Consider the following 18,776-nt stretch of genomic DNA (forward strand, 5'->3'; position numbering starts at 1 on the left):
AATCACTACTTCAGAATGTGGTCATCACTGACATCTTCTCATGAACTCTGCATGGCAGGTACAGTGTCATTAGCAAGTTGTGCTTCATATCAAAAACCACTAAATATGACAATTAGACAATAGGACAAATTAGAAGTAAAAACAAACATATGAGTTGGGGCCAATGCCATGTATCATCTGCTATCTTCTAGCCAGTCATCTACACCCTCTGTGGGAGGGTATTTTTTTGTCCTTCCCTCTAACATCAATTGCATGGTCAAACACTGCTGAAATTCCTAAAGAGACCTCACACTGTTCTTATAATCTACATTGAAGGTATTTCAGTGAAGCAGGAACATATACAAGTAATTCACTTGCATTTACTGTACAGATATTACATTTGAGCTCTTGACTTGAGATAACATGAAAACAAGATTATTTAATAAATAGGAAAAAAAAAAGAAAAAGGGGGAAGAATTATTTTACTAATATAAAAGAGCCTATCAGAAGTGGTTGGGGGAGAGGGAAAGGAACACTTCAGCCTGCAGTATCCTGACCCTAAAAAAGCCAAGAGACTGATGGCTGGGACAATAAACCAGAATGTGCCAGACAATTCAATTCTGATGATCTCAAATCCAGTGAAATTTAAAGATACTAGGAATTTAAAGATACTAGAATCACTTAACCCAGGAGCTAGGTCCAGGCCACGTGACACATTTCTGACCTTTATGACATACCTAGGCACAGCAAAATATAAAACCACATTTAACAAGGTTTACATACATACATGATTCCAAATGTAAGATTTATATATTTTGTATTTTCAAGGTTAGCTGATACAGCTTTCACTTTTGGAACAGCCTAAAAAGCCTTCAATTTGAAAATGCTTCCAAGCAGCATGCCTCCCATGACCAATGCCTTTCATTCCATGACAGTATAAACCAAGCAAAGTTTGGTGATGACATTTAAGCATCAGCACAAAATGTTCTACTGCAAATTACTTTAGCTGGTACAACTTATAATAAGGAAAAAGATGAAGAATGAAATGGGAGTTACTATTTGAAGAAAGGAAACAAAATGTTACAACACAGATTAAAAAAAAAAAAAACAAGTTTACAAATAATGGCAACTGTGCTGGTCCTCAAGGAGACTGTATTTTCCTAAAGTCATGTTAGAATGTAAGAAGAGACAGTGGACAAATAATTATAATGGAATGAGTTTTGGAGGAAGAAGACAAAGAAAAAACAATTCCTGGTGCTGTACAAGCCTTACAGTCACATCAAATTAACTGAGAATTGAGAAGTATACATAGGCCTGGACCATGCCTGTGCATTGAACATAATTAAAAGCTTTTACCTCTACTTTCCACCTTCTCTTAAAACCACTTTCTCTGTGTCAAGATGCTTTCCATCACCTCCAATTACTCTGCAAAACCAACTGCTTGAGGAGCTTTCACCATTGTCATCATTTTTGTATCTTCAGCAAACCTAGTATTTCTTTCTTTACAGCACTTTAAAAAATAATTAATTCTGAGAGTGTGAAAACAGCTAGATAGAGATCCTACAGTAAAAAACATAGAGATCCACTAAAACACCTATAGGAAGCCAAGAAATCCATCCAGCCTTTCCTTGTATGGCTTTTGAACCCTGTGCTGTAAAGGACAGATGTGCCTGGCACAGGATGAGGCTTTCCTGCACTGGCCCAACCCAGATCTTTGTTCCAGAGACAGCTGGATTTGGTGACCTCCTCTATTTGATCTCTTCCTTTCATCTATCCTGTTTACAGCAAAGTCTACTCCTCCAAAGAGGCCCAAGCCAGGATTCCTATCAGCATTTTTAATTAAATTCAAATGTATTTAACATTACTTAGAGCAGGAAAATAGGCAAGAACCTTCCAACTACTTCCTTTTATCTTGACCATTCACTCAAGTGAACAGGGCCATACAGATCATGAAGTAGCAGTGTCTTGTTGCTGAAAACTTTAGAACTCTTTGGTCTTCTTCTAAATAAGTCTGTTGTGACAGCAGTAGGAAATTCATTAACTCTAATTCAAAAGCAACCACACAGAAAGTAAACTACAAAATAAGGCATTTAGACTATTGGACTAGATTTATTTTGGAAGAGTTCCCACTAGCACTCAGAAACTGAGTAACAGAGAATTACTGCCAAATATTCTCTCTTGCATCACAGAACCTTGACTGACATTGGGCAAGGAACGATTCCCCTTTCTATCCTCAGTTTCCCACTCAAATTTGTTTCAAAGAATGACACACTTTAGAAGCTGAATCACTCTTAACACACACTTCTCAAGTGGAGCTGTTACACACAGGCCTGATGCACTTTCTTTTAGCAAGCAAGTGCTGGCTGCTGCCTATCTGGAAAACAAACAAAAAAAAATCACTTGGCCAGCAGCAGGTTCCAATTTTTTTCATTCCAAGTTTCTGCAGGAAACAGTCACTATTCTGGAGATAGCAATCTTTGCTTGGCCATTTTGATTTTTTGGGGAAAACAACCTGGAATTCATGCAAAATTCTTCTACCCTCCTCCCATCCCCATCAAATCCCCCTAGATTTGACTAGTCACAAAACAGAATCATCACTGCACTGGAAATTCTTTCCATTTCTGCATCTGAAGATGACTAGTCCAACCTTATCTTCCTTCCTTAAAGAAAAAATAATTTCTGTTTTAAAATGTGGGGGAAAAAAGTCACTCTACACTACAGTTGTCTCTGTACACACTCTTGTCTTGCAGATGCTGTCCTTCTAATTTATGCTTTGGACCAAGATAACATCATCTTATTTTTGTGTGTTACCTGTTACATTTAGAGCATCTACAGAGCTAACATTAGCATTCCAACACTCATCGTATCAGCTTGATTTTTCAGAGTTCTTTATGTCAAATTCAGCTGACTTAACAAGGAAATAAAATGGAAATTTATTTCTGCCTCACCCTAACACCCTATCTTCAATGACCTTTTTCTAGGAACTCCATAGCAGTGAGTTTTAAATGCCCTGCTTAAAACAAATTTCCCAGAAGAGCAGTGAGAGAGAATTTTCACACTCATCTTGACACAGCCTCTTCCAGGGACAGCAGAGTGTGCAGGTCTCAAGTACATACTGCTCAAGTGTGACTTGTCACAAGGAAGGGCTCCTCAGTGCCACAGCTCCATGCACAGCACAGCTACCATCCTCCAGAGATCAAAGGGAATATCAATGCATTTTGGTAACAGGGACTCTGGCTGACCAAGTAATTCATACAGCAGCTACCAGATGGTGTGGGACACAATGCAGATTCAGTTTGACAGTATCACTGAAGATTCCTGAAGGATCAAGAACAGTAAGTTTCTCCTTCTTAGATGCCAGACCCTGTTTCTGCATTAATGAAGCAGAACTAATCCTGTTACAAGAGGACAAATTTCTGAAAATACCACTTACAGGGCTGTTAGTGGCCACCATGCAATTGTGCACAGACACACCAAAGCCAAGGTGGTCACAAGGAACTGCTTCTTTTTACTGTCCTCTTGTTAAGATGAGACTGAATTTTCTAAAAAAGTCTGGTTTTGACATTTTACTTGCAAATCTCCAGAAAGGCCAGGAGACTGAGAAGAGGAGGAACAGTTGAGCTTTTCACTTGATTGAGTAACAGAAAAAGTCAATCCTCCAGCTTCAGCTGCATTTATTTTCTCCTTCTATGTCACCTCTCTTGTACTTCCCTTAAAACAGTCTCCTTCTTGCCTTCATCAGGCACAATGTCTTTGGAAGAGCCACTCTCCGCACCTGATCTACAACTGCAAAGACAAACTTTTGTCTTTTATGCCACGTTGCATTAAATCCTCTCCTGCTTCTCAAGCTCAGTAAAGCTTTTAACTCACACTAAAAAATTTTTTTTAGAAAACACAAAACCAAAAAACAAAACAACCAAAACCAAAAACAAAGCCAAAGCTGTCTGCATCCTTTACAAAAGAGGGTAGATAAACTCCAGTGTTGAAACTGGCTACTTGGGGGCACTGGAGTCTGTCCATGCATATCCACTTGCAAGATCCAAGTGCTCCCAGGCTTTCTATTAAGCACAGTGCTATCAAATAATATTCTTTAATATTATATAAAATATGGAACTATATCCTAAAATCCCATCCTAGGGTCTGGTTCTGATTACTCAGGGCCAAGTGTCACATTGAAAAATGGTACATTTAAAATACACACATCAGAACGAAAAGTTGAGAAAAGCATGGGCAAAAATATTCCATGTAATTGGAGGAGGGAAATCAATTTGAAAAGCTTTTCTGAAAAATAAAGGCTCCTAAAACCAATCCAGAGATTCAGAAATACAGCTTTTAAAACCTGTCACCAGCAGAATAGGTCTGGAGCCAGGAAAGAACTAACACTGATGACATCACCCTTTACCTACAGAAAAACAGACCACAAAACAGGGGAAAGTCTGCCATGCCCAAGGGCTGGTGGTGGAGCCCCAGTCTGTTCAGGTAAGCCCTGCCTCCAGGCTTTAGCCTCCTGCCAGCATGGGTTGTGTGGAACAGGTACAGGAGAAAAAGCCCAGAGGTTAAAGCAGAGGAGAGGGCTCAGGGCTGGAGTATAAGGCTGAGAAGCAGCTTGGTATAGCAGGCATTATGGAAGGGAGACCTGGCCTCAGGGCTGTGGGCTGATGGAGTTGGAAGAGATTCACTGGGAGAGAATCTCCATTTACAGTGACATTCTGGAACTTTCCTGGAACCCTGCAGACTGTCCAGCAAGCCAGCAAGGCAGAGGAGCAGCAGTGGAAATTCTCTGCCTGAGATGAGAAAAATACCCCAGCACAATGCAAAGGGAAGCCAGGTGTGCAGGGCCCCAGCACACACAGGTGTGCAGGGCTGCTGCACACACAGCTCTGGTTTTCCAGGTTCCATACTCAGCTTTCCCCATGACTTCTGCAGTCATCACACTTAAGAATGTGATTAGCCCCAAGAAAGGGGTTAAAGAGCTGATCTTGTAATATCTTTAGAGTCAAAGTAGCAAGACTAAACTGTTTCTTAATCACAATGACAGCCTTAAATAACTCACATATTAAAAGCAACATTCTCATCACCACATGTTCCAATGCAAGATAAATAAAAAATAATCAAATAATTAATCAAAAACAAATACACATAAGTAATTATTCTGATACATATATTAATCCTGAATTGTTAATGCCTCCAAAAAAAATCAAAACAAAATGCAATTTCAAAGGGGTTGTTTATTTACAGAGAGCTGCACTTTACAAGGAAAAAACCTAAAGATTTAGACCCTCAGTGACTACCACTGTTCCACACATCCTAGAAGCACTTCAGATTTTCACGTAGGTTTTCTAAAAGACAGGCAGCTGCCTAAAACTCAGTGCAAGAAAAAGAGCTCAAGTTCATCTGTCATTTTAACTGAAAACAGCCTGTTTCTTGGATTTTAAATTTTGGAAGGATGAGGAGGTGTGGAGCTGAATAATGCATTCCATTACCAAACTCCATGAGCAGTAGCTACCAAATAAATATATTTATATGTAAAAAGTATATTTGAAGTCGTTACTATCAAAGTAGCTTCTCCCATTAGTCAGCAGCCCTGAAGAAACAAGATTTGATAAAATATCTGTCATTGTTTCACATGTATATTTACTACATGGAAAAGGTTTAGGAGTTTTGGGACAGACTTTTCTCCCCAAGTATCAACTAACTAAACATTCAAATGACAAATTCTGTAATTATTCATGGCAGTATTTCATCATAAGGAACAACTTTATCAATGCAAAACAGAGAGCTGGAAAACACACAGGAATGAGCTCCAACAAAAGAATCTCTGGGATCATTCCTTGCACTTTCTTGCCACCAGAAAGCTGTTAAGCTCCCAGGCACTAACTCCCAGGACATTCTTGACCAGGAAAGGGCCAGTGCCATGCAAATGTGTTGAAGCCCAGGGCCAGGTTCCAGTTCCCTGGTTACAACATCTTTGAGATTACTGCCCAGTGGGAAAAGCAGCTCCAGAACTTGTTGAGATACAGAAGCTTCAGAAGACAGATGCCCCAAGAAAAGCTGGGCTTCCTGCTGGCCCTCTCTGACCTTGTTTTCACCTTCCCAGCAGTTTTCCTTACAGGCCATACACAGGACTCTCCACAGCAATGGCACCTTAAGGTTTCTCAGCAGCCAAGCCAGCTCAAGGAACTGGTGCCTCTGATCCTGGCTGCTTGCTCCCCTCCAGGCTGCAGGTTCCAAATGTGCAACAGTACCAGTGCTTGCACCTAGTTTAAAACCACAGAAGCAGGCTTAGAGGGTAGTAAAGAATTACTTTTTCAACGCTTCTATCTTTCATGATGTTAGCATGGTGTCCAGACACACCTCCACAAAGAATAAGGTCTCAAACAAGTATTTATTTTCCTTATGAGATGTTAACTATTTATCAAAAGGACTTCTAAAATGGGATCAGATGCTGTATTCCTTGAGAACTCATCTTTCATTCTTATTCCAGGAATATAAACTGAGGCCACTAATACAAGAGTACCTGACATTACACTTTAAGGATATAATTTTATTCAAATTCAAGTCACTGTAATCTTGCCTTCTGCTTTTGCCAGAAAGATACTAAACCCTGACAACTTTTGAGATCCAACAAAAGAACCCTGCAAGGTGCTCCTGATTCCTATAGCTAATGTAAAATAACAGTGGGCAAAGACTTTTCTCATCTTCTTAAAACAGCAATCTCCATAAGGGATGGCTAGAATTCTTATTCACCAGAATAAGAAACAAGCCCCAAATCCTTTCAAAATCAGATTTATACAGAGATACATATATAGACAGGCATCTTACTTAAATCATTGCTCCAGCACTCACTAGATTGAGATCATAAAAGGCATACCAGTTATCTGCTAGACAGCAATGTCCCAAAATATTTGTTTTAATAAAAGGATCAACTTTATTTTAAAACTTGGATCTAGCACATCCAGAAAAGGCCAAGATGAACGGCTCTCATTGCAATTATATAACTACATAGTATTTTTAAAGACACAGGTGGGAAAGATGGTAAAATATTTGTGTGCCATGTAAATAAATTGTAACAGGCATATTTGCAGATGTTCCCCTCTTGTCCAGCGTCTGAAAAACTGAAACTTGTGGAAAAGCAGCTCATGACCAGAAACAGCCAAGCAAGCTAATCTACACAAATGCACATTTCCAGATTACTTTCCAAAGCCTGATCCTTGCAAATTTAACCTTCAGACCAACACCAGCTGTGTGCAGAAGAAAGTTTCAGGCCTCTCAATCAATTATTTGTTCTGCACAAGCAAGAAATCAGTTCTGAGGTCAAGTTACCAACCAGATTACATTAAAAGAGTTATTTTTAAAAGGAAATACAATGCAATTAAAGTTAGCTTGGCACTTTGATTGCTTTTTTAAAATAGAAACTTTCTGCATTTTTACAATGCTGAGCTGCGAGAAGCCTGCCTATACAGGATGTCTCTCTGGGAGCTGCTAAAACCAGGACTGCAAGAGGACTCAGAGGAACCTCTTCCTACAAATAAGGCATAAATTATTCCTATAGCCACGATGTCCCCTTGGCAAACAGAGATCACTTGTATAAGCTACAGCAGTGTCATTAACTCACCAAAAGACTGAAAACAAAACAAAGATTTAAGAGCCCTCAGCAAGGTAATACAAAAGGCCTGGTATTAACATGGCACTCCCATAATGAAAGGAAATGTTTCCTTAAGAAAAGGTGGTTCCTCAAGAATTTAGGTGATAGATTTTTAATAAAACAATTCTAAAAAACAGTTGTAAATAAAATAACAGAAAGTTGTAAATATTTACACCATTGGTTTTCTTTTTCGTTTGTTTGTTAGATGTCATTGTATTTGAGAAAAGACTGATAGCTTTATTAGATCTAGGAAACAAGTATCAAAACAAAATTGAGACACACCCAAACATAATCAATTCATGAACACCACACGGCAAACCCACCACTGTTCTATAGCACATTTTCAAACTGTCATTCAGGTAATCAATTACCAGGCACTTCTTTTTCCTCTTTTAAGCCCAGGAACTTTGGCCGAGCGGAGTGGATCTGCCAGATGCCAGCAGTACAACAGCTGGTGGAAGTGCTCCCGCAGCTCCTCTTTCTAAAAATGTTCAATTTGGTTCACGACATCCCACGACAGCAATATAACAAAATCAAATCCCTCCTAAACTGAGCCAGTCTGCCGGCAGAAAGCATCGAAGAATTTAGGAACAACTTTAAAGCCGGTATAAAAATTTGTTTATTCTAAAAGTAGAATTTCCTTGGCAAATTAGTGCTGCCTTCATCGGGAATTCCAATCGCTGTACTTTACATAAAGCTCCATCGGAACCGGGAGGAAGTAAATTTGAAAAAGGGTTATACTGAGAAACGTTCCTTGAAATAAACTGGAGGTCTCAGCCAGAGACACCCACCCCTGCACAGGCACCCGCCCGCAGCCGAGCAGCGCAATTTACTTTCCCACCGCAACGAGGGGGACTCGGCAACGAGGGTGGGGCCCAAACCCTACTGGGAAAAAATCTCCGGAAACTGAGCGGCCACCGGGGGAGGAGGGAGATAAAACAAAAACCGGGGAAAGGCCGCGGCACCCTGCGCTGCCCGTGCCCCCGCCCGGGGCGCGCAAAACCCCGCGGCCGCGCACGCCCCGGCCCCAGCGGCTCCCGCGTACCTGCACTTCGGAGAGTGTCGATGCTCTGCGACCGGGCGGCGAGGTCGGCCACTGCCTGCGCGAACTGCGACCGGGCGCGCTGGTACTGCTCGAACACTGCGGGCGGCAGCGCCGGGGTGCCGGGTCAGCGGGCGGGCGGGCGCCGCGCCAGCCCCGCTCCCCCGGCCCCGGCCCGGCCCCCGGCCCCGGCCCCCGGCCCCCGGCCCAGCCTACCTTGCAGGACCTGCCGCTGGCTCATGGCGGCGCCGGGCGGGCTCCGCGCCCGCGGGGATTTCCGCGCTATGGACGCGTCTCCCCGGCAACCGGGCGGAAGCGGAGCCGCCGGGGGCGGGGCCTCGGCAGTGACGTTGGCGCGCCCGCCCGCCGCGCCCGGTCCCGCTCCGCCCCGCGGGCTCCGCGCGCCGCGCTCGGGCCGTGCCCGCGGGACGGGACGGGACGGGAGGAGCGGCGGCTGTGCCTGGCGGGCTGTGCCCGGCTGGCCGTGCCCGGCACCGGCCCGCACGCGTGTGTCACTTGCTCGCTGCCGGCTCAGGTGTGGGGATCGGCACCTACAGAGGCTCGCGGGGGCGGGCGGACCGGCAGCTCCGCGGAGAGGGGAGCGCCGCTGTGTCACGTCTGTAGCACAAGCACACGGCACAGCATCTGCGGGACGGTATCAGCACGACGTGACATGGAAACCCGTACAGCCACTGTGCGCACTCCCCTCTCACCGGCGGGCAGTGCCGCTCCCGGGGCCGCTGGGGAAGGATGGGGGCGGGCAGGGAAGGCGCAGCGCCCGCGGGACGGCGCCGGGCTCCGCGCAGGGACGTGTCCGGGCCACAGCCGCGGCGCGTCGCCGAGTCCCGCGCGGCGGAGGCTGGCGGGGAGGTGTCAGACGGCCGGACCGGAGCCTGTCCGCCCCCGCTGACATTCGGGAGCGGCGCCGCGGCCGCCCCGCCGGTGCGTATCGGTGGGACGCGCTGCTCCCCCGGCAGCCCGTCCCTTGTCCTGCTCCGCTGCTGCGCAACTTGCCAAAGGCTCGGCCGGCAGACGGGGAGAGGCTCGCCGCTCTGGCGAAATCCAGCGCATCATCTCCCGGCAGAGAGAGGGTCCACCTGCTTGGCTCCCGCTTCCCTCCACTCCCTGGGAGCGGAGGGAAAATAAAAACTAAATAAGAAAAATAAGGACAGCTCCAAGCTGCTCGCCCCCCGCCGCGCCTTTATTCTTCGTGGTGTCCTTTGATTTTAGATTTTTCTTTTCTGTCTCACCACCGACGCGATTCCTCCACGGGGATCTCCGCTCTTGCCTTCGCCGCCGCGACGACCCACGCAGGGGTTTTTGCGCCTCATGGGGAATAAACTTGTCCCGCGCAAGGCCGCGGAGCGCGGCGGCGCCGGGGCGGTGTGGGCAGCGCGGACGCGCAGGGGCGAGCCCGTGGGCTGCAGCCTCCGCCGGGAGCCACGGGAGCGCGGCACAAGAAGCGCCGTGCCCCGCTGGAGGAAAGGCTTTTCTCAGACGATACAGAGCGCAGTGAATGATGCCCGAGCGCACCCATCCGCGCAACACTCGCGCAGCGGCAGCTCTCCGCCCCGCTCGGCCGCAGGTGGCCCGGAGCAGCATCCGCTCTCTCGGTGCGGCGGGAGCAGCGCGGGAAGGGGCACGGTGGGGAAGGAAGCTCCGGCAGCCCTCTGGCTCTGCCTGGCACAGACACGAGTCATTCCTGTGCACTATCATGGGGGTGGGGAGGGAGGGTATTTTTTTTTTTCCACCAGCGTATCATTCTGGTAGATAACCTCCCACTGCCTTCCACTTTTTCCCATCTTGGTGGGGCCATAAGGACTAATTACGAATAATTCTCTTCATTACTGGTTGGAAAAGACATGGTGGAATCTACGAGTAAACACAACCTTGGAGGTCTGTATAGCAGCTAGTGCAAACGGTGGAACTGGAAAATGAAATCAGTATTATTAGGGTTTGAAGAGAAATAGACTCTACATCTCCCCCAGTATCTTTTGAGGGCGATTCCCAAGACGCAGGATACTTGTGAACGAAGGTAATAGTTAGCTCTGATATCGATCAGGCTGTTCCAAGTGAAATTGTGATCCACAACAGAAAATCAGACTTAATAGTCAATAAAGAATGTCGCTTTCTGTAGCCACATATTACTGCACAGTGCCTTCAAGATTTCATAGGCAGGTTATTTGTCCTGAAAAGCTGCAAATGTACAAAAATCAGACGACTGACACTATATAAACATATTATCTGCTAGGTAACATAAAGTTTTGTCTCATACCTTAAAGTTGGAATGCTGAAGGTACTTCAACTGCCTTTTTAAAGTTTAGAAAAGTGTAAGAGAGACGTCTGAATTTTTTAAAACTCCTGTCTGTGTTTGCTCAGCTGAAAAAAGGGGGGCTAACATACACAATATCATGGTCTAAAATGAGCTACATGTTTCCAAGAGTATTTAGTGCGGGGAAAAAAAAATCTCTTTAAGCAAACAAATTAAACAGGTGGTGTGCTATCCTTTACAAATAAAGGAGACAAATAAAATCAGATTGCTGAGAAGGTCGTTTGCCACAGAAAATATTTTGGGAAATTATCACCATGTGTACTTGAGAAGGGAACAGCTGTTAAACACATTTCTTTATACTTATTTCTGTTCCTAAGTTAAATAAAAAATAAACAAATGGTGATTAATTACTTCCAGAGGTTAAAAAAAAAAAAGCAGATGTGTCGATTAGAGATAAATTGATTTATCTGTCTAATTAAGTCTAATGTTTGGATAAGGAACAACAAAACGCACCCTGAGTGCCACCAAGACTTGCTGTTACACTTCGTTGCTTGATACTAAGTCTGTCCGCATGGTTAATAATAATAATGAGGAATAAACATCATGCAAATGCGGTCTACGGAAATGTCACCGGTTCTCGCAAAAGTACTGAAGACGGAAAATCATTTATGGAAATGACGTAGTTGTGAGACTTCATTGCCTACTGCTGGGGTGCTCATTAGTAGGAAACCTGTATCCTTAAGCGGGTGGTGTTAGTAATGACTGCGTTACCGCACACGTCAGCTTAAAAAATAAACCGGAGACCAGGGGAATAGGCAACAGTTACCTAAATGAATAATGTGCCTTCGCTTTCTGGTGGGTGTTCTTTAATCTCAGACTTTGATTCACTCGGAAATACGCCCGGAACGTGGCGGGGGAGCATCATTTTGCCCAAGACGCAGAAGGGCGAAGTTGCTCCTGGGATTTTTTTGGGGGGTGAGGCGTGCCGAGGGCGTGGGTTTGCCCGGCTCGGTCTCGTCCCCGCGGGTGCGAGGCAACAGGTGACAGCTCCGGGAGCTGCCGGGTGCCCCCGGCTGGAAGGGCGCTGGGTGGCCGGTCCAGGATCGGGCTCTCCGCCCCTCGACGGCTCACGCCCCGCTGAGCCCCGGCTGCCCAAGCCGCGGATGTTCCACCACGGCTTAAAACTGCCCGACGCCCATCCAAAGGTGAGATCTTCCCGTGCCTCGGTGCCGCGGCTTCCCCAGCGGCTCGGGAGGCCCCCGGGACAGCCCGCCGGGGCTGCGGCTCACCCGGGCTGTCCCCGGACCGCCCCCGGCCGCCCCCCGCGCCCGTCGGCGGGCGCTGGGTCACCCCATCTGCCGCTGGAGGGTCTGCTCCTCCTGCCACACGCCCGGCAAATTGTTCAAGGCGTTGAGGAGATACTCATAGGGTTACAGAAATTACGGGGTTTAATCCCGTATTTGCACCACTCAGCTCATTTGGTGGGAAGAGCAACGCGCAAACTCTCCCACGGATCGGAATTGGACGTGCTGCGTTTTTAAAAGCCAGGAGTTTGAACCTGGAAAGATTAGTGGGAGTGAATGGGATGTAGGCAACTGAAGTGCACTCTCGAAAAGAGTACACTGAGTGAAGACTCCCCAACTCCAAGTATAGCCTCTACTAAGATTAATTTGGATCCTTAAATAGTTTATTTTTCAAATTTAAGTTGGACTGTGCCAGTACCTGATTTTAGCAGAAACTCTGTCAGAGAGACCGTAGGAATGGAGAGCTCTCTCTTTTTTCACTCTGAGCTTTGGCTCGGGGCTACAGGGACTCACGGCATTCTAGGGTCCCCTCTCCGGATTTTCGGTGGCGAGTTTAGTTTGTAAGACCTTCCTATAGAGTAAATTATTTCTGTGAGGCGAAGACAGAAACGTCGAGGCACTTCAGACGCGCTAGAAAGAGGACTTCTCTTTTTTCTTCACCCAAGAGGACGACGCTGGCATTTGAACAGATATTTATAACAACTGTAATCGTGTAAACGGTACAGATTTGGCTAGTGGCACCAATTTGGGGATTGGTGCATCACCAGTACAATCGGAAAGGCTGAATAATAATTTTAAGAGATAAATAAACCGGAAAATGGCAAAACATGTCAGGCTGACTTGCAGGATGGGACCAGGAAATATTAGCTGGTAGGGCTGAACCCTTTTCACCACGCGCATATGGTTACACCTCTGGTTTCCTGCGGAACCGTCAGCGCCTGTGCAGTGCCATTAAAAAAAAAATATTTTTGGGACGTTCCAAAACTGAAAGCCGGAGCTTAATTTATTCTGGGGACTTGAAAGGAGCGAGGTCTTCCTTTGTGTCTGATGCTCCGGGGGAGGGTGTGCGTTGGCTTGGTGGTGAACGCTGCCCGCATCTACATATGTAAACCCAGCAGCGCTTCTCCCCCCCGCGCCGGTCGGATTGCAGCTCTCAACAAAGCTACCACACAATGCGAAATGCGCGGAGCCTGCGCGGCTGCGGCTGAAAGCCAGTATTTAGCTCTTGATGTGGAAGGACCAAATCTGCGCGGTGCCCAGCGGAGCCCGCAGCGCGCCCCGAGGCCGTCCCGTCCTCCTGCGCCGTTATTGTCCCTGGCTGCTGTGCTTAGAGGGGTGGGGACAGGCAGCAGCCAGACGACCGTATCCCGGTTTGCAGAAGAAGGTGTAACGAGAGGCGCTGGCAGCAGCAAAGGCTGCAAATCGCTGTCGTGTGGTTGCTATTAGCAACAAATCAGCTGAACAGCCTGCAAACCCCGAGCACCTAGGGCGGAGGTGGCAGGGAGAGCGCCGGGGCTGGGAAGGCTGGGGTTGATGGGCACTTTCCCGAGGGGACCTCCGGTGCCGCCCCGAGCTGCCTCCCTGCCCAGCCGAGGAGGGGCAGGGCAAGGGCAGACGCTGCCACCGCCGCGCACTGAGCTCCAGGAGAGGGGAAAGCCAACCCTCTTAAAAGAGACAAAATGGCAGCTCATGGCTTGTAGGCATCCTTCCCGGCGCTGAGCCCCTGTCTCGCCTCGGCCGGTCCGCCCTGCTGCCAGCTCCTCCGTGCCCGGGGCTGTCCCCGCCTGCCCGGCAGCACGGCCCCAGCCCAGGGAGCAGCAGCGCGGTGTCCCGCGGGGCTCCAGCCGCAGCCCTGCGCAGCCAGCCCACCCAACCAAGAAATCCAAGTGCCATCCCTTCGGAAGGGACACGTCCCCACCGGCTACATCGAAGCACCCGTTGGCCGGGCGGAGCTGCGGCTCCGCGCACCGCGCACCCCAGCCGGGCTCGAGAACCTGCGGAGTGTGTGCGCAAGCTCCGCAGCCCGCGCAGTGAGAGCTGCCTCGCAGGGGCATCGCTCATTCAGCATTCCTGCACCTTGGCCGTGCCTTCCTTCCAGCACCCTGTTATAGCATAGCCTTCGGGGTATCTGGATTTCAGTTGTTAGGGCTTTCTTCTGGTTTTTATTTTGTTGTTTGTTTTATTGGAGGGTTTTTTCCCTCATTTCCCCTTCAAAGTTTTGGGATTGTGTGTGTGGAGTTTTTGGGGGGTTCTTTGGTGGAGTGTGGGGGTTTTGTTATTTTATTAGGGTTTTTTTCTGATTTTTGTGTTTGAGTTTTGGGGGAACGTTTTTGTTTGGTTTGTTTTTGGTTTGGGTTTTTTTTTGGTAGACTCAGTCCACCTTGGAGGCCTCCATCAGCTGCACGATGTTGTCTCACAGATTAGAAAATGCCTCGTTGAGAAGGCAACTCTCGAGCATCCCCAGCACATGGAGAAGGACGAGTAAGAAATGTCACCGCTGGTAGCAGTTCCTGGAATCTCTGCGCTCAGCGGAGGCCCCAGGATGCGAGGCGGCTCCTCCCGGCCTCGGCCTCCTCCACCGGGGATGCGGCGGCCGAGATGCAGCGGGGCCGCGGAGCCCGGCGGCGGGCACTGAGGGGGAAGGGCTGCTGGCTGCCTCTGCTATTGGAAAGTGCCTCCCTGCCACTGCGGAGTTCTCACCCGGCCGCTCCCGGAAAATGTACCCCTCCACACCGTGGAGAGCATCGGCGTTCGGAACGGGGAAGGCATCTGCCTGTCCCCGGCGATAGGAACATACAGCCCTTTGTCTCTCTAACCGAGGTGCGATATTCAGCTGCGGGTCATGAAAATAGATACGCCAAATGGCTAGCGCGACCCCCTCCTATCCCTCGGGGAGATGGGCTCGCCCCGAGGCCCCACGGTGCCCCAGGAAGGGCCGGTGCCGGCCAGCCTCAGCGGGAGGCCGTGTGCTTGCGGCAGGGCGGACGGGGATACAGGACAGCGGCGCCCCGCAGCTGGAAAACCCGTAACGCTCCCGACCCGCTGCGCACATTCCCAAATGCCCGGGCTGGCTGGAGCACCCTAAAGGCCAGGAGGCGGGGGAAGGCAGACTGGACGCGGGACGGTGCGGAGCCTGCGGCGGCACCGCCGCACCTCAGCGGAGCGCGGCTGCGGCCGGGGGTGCTGCCTGCCAGGCGTGCCCGCCGCATCCCGGCCGGACCCGGCACGGCCCGAGAGCTGCCAAAGGCGCGACGGTGCACCCGCCGCGGCCGCCGGCGGAGGCCGATGGGGCGGCGCTGGCGGGGCCCGGGTGCGGCGGGCGCGGCCGGCGGGTCCCCCGCGGGTCCCGCTCCGCGCAGCCCCTTTCGAATCTGGCGGCGCGGGGGAAGTTCCGCGGGCGCGAGAGGTGCGCAGGCGCAAGATGGCCTCTGCCGGGCGCGGGGGGCGCGGAGCGGGGCGGCCCGCCCGTGAGGGGCAGCCGGCGGGGGCCGGCCGCGCCCGCCGCACCGGCGGCGCCGAGCGCCACGTTTCCACGCCGGCCCGAGAAGCCGCGTTCCCGCCGGCGGAGACGGCGCGGAGACAAACGCAGCAGAAGCGCAGCTCCCGCTGGGCTCCCGGGGCGGGCAGCGGCCGCCCGCCCGGCGGCGGGGAGGCCCGCGGGCTCCTCGCAGCCCTGGGGCAGCGCCCGCCCCGGCACCGCCACTCGCGGCCTTTCCGTGACTGCCGCTGTCTTGCCCGTCGTGGCCGCGGCTTCGCGGCAGCGAGCGGGGATGAAAGTCCCTCTCCGTGCCCAACCCCGGCAGGAAAACCTCCTTTGCCGTGGGTGTTACGTGTCCTTCGTGCTCTACCCGTTGCTGGCATTATTATTTTTTTTTTCTTTAACCCACATCATCACTGTTAAATAAATACAAATATCCCATCCCCAAAGACGGCGAGACCGAGAATTGCCTGGTCCACACCGGGCTTTAGAAGTGTTTCTGTTCTCCTGGCGGGACTCCTCTGTTGGTCGCGGGGAAAGCGAGTGAAGGAGCCAGAGTTGGAAAAAATCCTCGCTGCCAGAATCCTTGCCATCCTCGAGTTAATAAAACACAAATCAACCGTGGGTCGGAGCTCCCGGAACGGGGCAACGACATTGAGCTGCAGAAAGCAGAGATCCGCAGCCCTTGGGAGGTGAGGGCAGGTTCTTCTCCAGGCGTCCTCCGAGTAAGAGAAGGGCACAAAAGATGAAAAATAAACTGTTTATAGTAAAATAAAGGAAATCCGTTTCAAGTACCCAGTGTAGGAGCAAGAACGTTAAAAATTAACAGCGGAAACAGGAAACACTTATCTGAGTAAACACTGTCTCAGAATTTCACCGTTTTAAAATCGGGAGGGCGCGAGGTGCTCGGCGGGGCTGTCGCCGCCCTCCTCCCGCTGCGGTGCCTGCGGCGGGGGCCGCCGCCGCCCGCCCGTTCCGGGGCCAGAAATCGGAGCCCGGCACGACGAGACAACCCGATCCTCGTCAGCCAGTTTGGTGGCAAAGATCGGAACTGCAGGAGTTCCTGCGTGGTGAGAGATGAACAGTCCAAAAGTGATGTTTGGAGGGCAGGAGCAGTCTGACGCCGGGGCTGAGGAACCGGCGGCTCGGGGCCGCGGCGAAGGAAAAGAGGCGCAGGGCTGGCGGCGGCGGAAGGAAGGAAGGAGAGTTCGCCCCGGTACCGGCCATGGGAAGACTTGCTTTGGGCGCGCTTTGAAAATCCCCAGCGACTCCTGGGCAGCGGTGCGGTGGCGGAGGGGACGGCGGTGGCCCGGCGGCCGCGGCCAGAGGACCAAAGGTATCGCCTGGTCGGGAAGGGCGCCCGCCGCTGCCTCCGCCGTCGGGTTTCTATGCCCCCTCATCATTCAAAAATGGGAGAGCATCGCTTTCTCACGGTGTTTCCTGGAGCTCCCCCGGTGCTGCCCGGGTCACCGGTGCCGCGGCGGTGCCGCCCGCCGCTTCCCTCTCCTGCCCACGGGACGCTGCCGGTGTCGGAAATCTGCCGGCGGTACCCGCCCGCCAGCGACGGTTTTCTGGAAGTCATGGGCGCAGGTTGTTGAGAGAAATGGTCCGTGCTGGGGGACAACCATCGCGGCTCAGCAAGCTCTTCATGCTCCTCTTTCTCTCCCGGCACATTTCTGCATTCCGTCTCCCTGTTTCTGTCCGTCTTCTCCATAAGCGTATGGAGCTTTTCATGCTTCCTCTCTGTTGCTTTCCCCGGGGCTGGATCTCCATTCGTGCCGGACACAAAAGCGCTGCTTGGAACTGCAGGCAGCTGAACCAGGGCGGAAAATTTGGTCGGATGAAGGCAGAAAAACATCCTTTTCCAGCCGGCACAGACCACTCCTGCTTCTATCCTTGACCAGATTGCTTGTTGAACAAGCTCAGGATAACGCAGTAGACTTCGCCTTTATCCCAACATCTACACAATCGCAACGTCGGATAATGAAAAGATTCCTCTTACATGTACTGAGCGGAGATTTCTTTCATTTCAGGGAGAATTTAGGTACATGTGAAAGGAAAACCTGTCACTATGTATATGCAAAGAAAAATATTGTGAAACCGGGAAAGCTGACATAGCAGCTTCACAAGTAGAACACCAAGATGCTATCTTTGATCGTCCTCCCAGTTGTGCTTAGCAGTATATAAGCATCGCAATGCCATCTGCGCAGGGCCAGCAGCAAAACAAAAGTTTCACATGGTAGCACAAACATCCTCGGCGGCTTTTGCAGCTCGGCAAGAGAGCTACTAGAGCGTTTGTTCTTGTTCAGACAGGAGATGTCAAATTGGGAGAGGTCGAAAATACTGTAAGAGCTTAGTAAACCTCGAAGGGAAATATCCAACTCCTGTTTCACTGCCGAGTGCTTCAAGGGCACGCCACAAAGACCGAGATTAGCTCCGTACTGATGCTAGAAGTAGTGATTAACTGCTATTTCGAGTAAAATTAAGCACATTTTGATCTGTGTGCTAACGTGCAAGCCTCTGCTGCAGGTTCAGTGCTGGTTTTTGGGCGAAATAATTCAACCAGTACAGCGTGATTCACTCATGTAGCTCAGGGAATCGTGCCAAGATAGACATTCAGTCACATTGAGAGGTATCTTTCTATTAAAACGTATTTAATTCCACTGAGGCTTTAAAAGTAATCCAGGGTAGCACAGGCAGAACATTGCACTCGCCATCAGAAAAATCAAGTTCTTCCCTTCCCGGGCAGTGCAGTTTAACAAAGGCTAAGTTTGAACAGAGAGGAGGTAAAACCTGTGGCTGACTGGGATGTGAGGATGAACCATTTGCTTATTTTCAATAATAAATCGGGGTCAAATAAAGAACAGCAAATGTTTTCAAGACAGGCAACCAAAACAAATCACTACAATTTCTAGGTGTTTTTTTCCCTCCCTTTGTTATTTTAGTGCGCTGTACTGTACTGTTCACTAAAATCTTTGGTACACCCAGAAATACTTCCCACAAGAACAATATGTTTGTCCTTTAACACCACATTATCAACAGAGGTAATTTGCTAC

At 49.7% G+C, this 18,776-nt stretch overlaps 1 protein-coding gene across 5 annotated transcripts in view; it reads right to left on the bottom strand.

Moving 5' to 3' along the window:
• SPAG6 (sperm associated antigen 6) overlaps positions 1 to 9,012 on the bottom strand; it is a 37,135-nt gene extending 28,123 nt beyond the window's left edge. For 2 of the 5 annotated variants that reach the window (XM_077174061.1, XM_054649184.2), the window contains exons 1-2: positions 8,883 to 9,012; positions 8,670 to 8,765 (exon numbers count right to left, since the gene is read on the bottom strand). In XM_077174061.1, the coding sequence (XP_077030176.1) occupies positions 8,670 to 8,765; positions 8,883 to 8,907 (121 nt within the window). In that variant the 5' untranslated portion in view covers positions 8,908 to 9,012. Of the gene's footprint in view, positions 1 to 7,995; positions 8,322 to 8,669; positions 8,768 to 8,882 lie in introns of those variants that run through there. The other 3 variants (XM_077174085.1, XM_077174065.1, XM_077174076.1) reach the window with 3 other exon arrangements.
• Between the last annotated feature and the right edge of the window lie 9,764 nt (positions 9,013 to 18,776).

This window comes from Agelaius phoeniceus, chromosome 1 (assembly GCF_051311805.1).
Source record: "Agelaius phoeniceus isolate bAgePho1 chromosome 1, bAgePho1.hap1, whole genome shotgun sequence".
NCBI lineage: Eukaryota > Metazoa > Chordata > Aves > Passeriformes > Icteridae > Agelaius > Agelaius phoeniceus.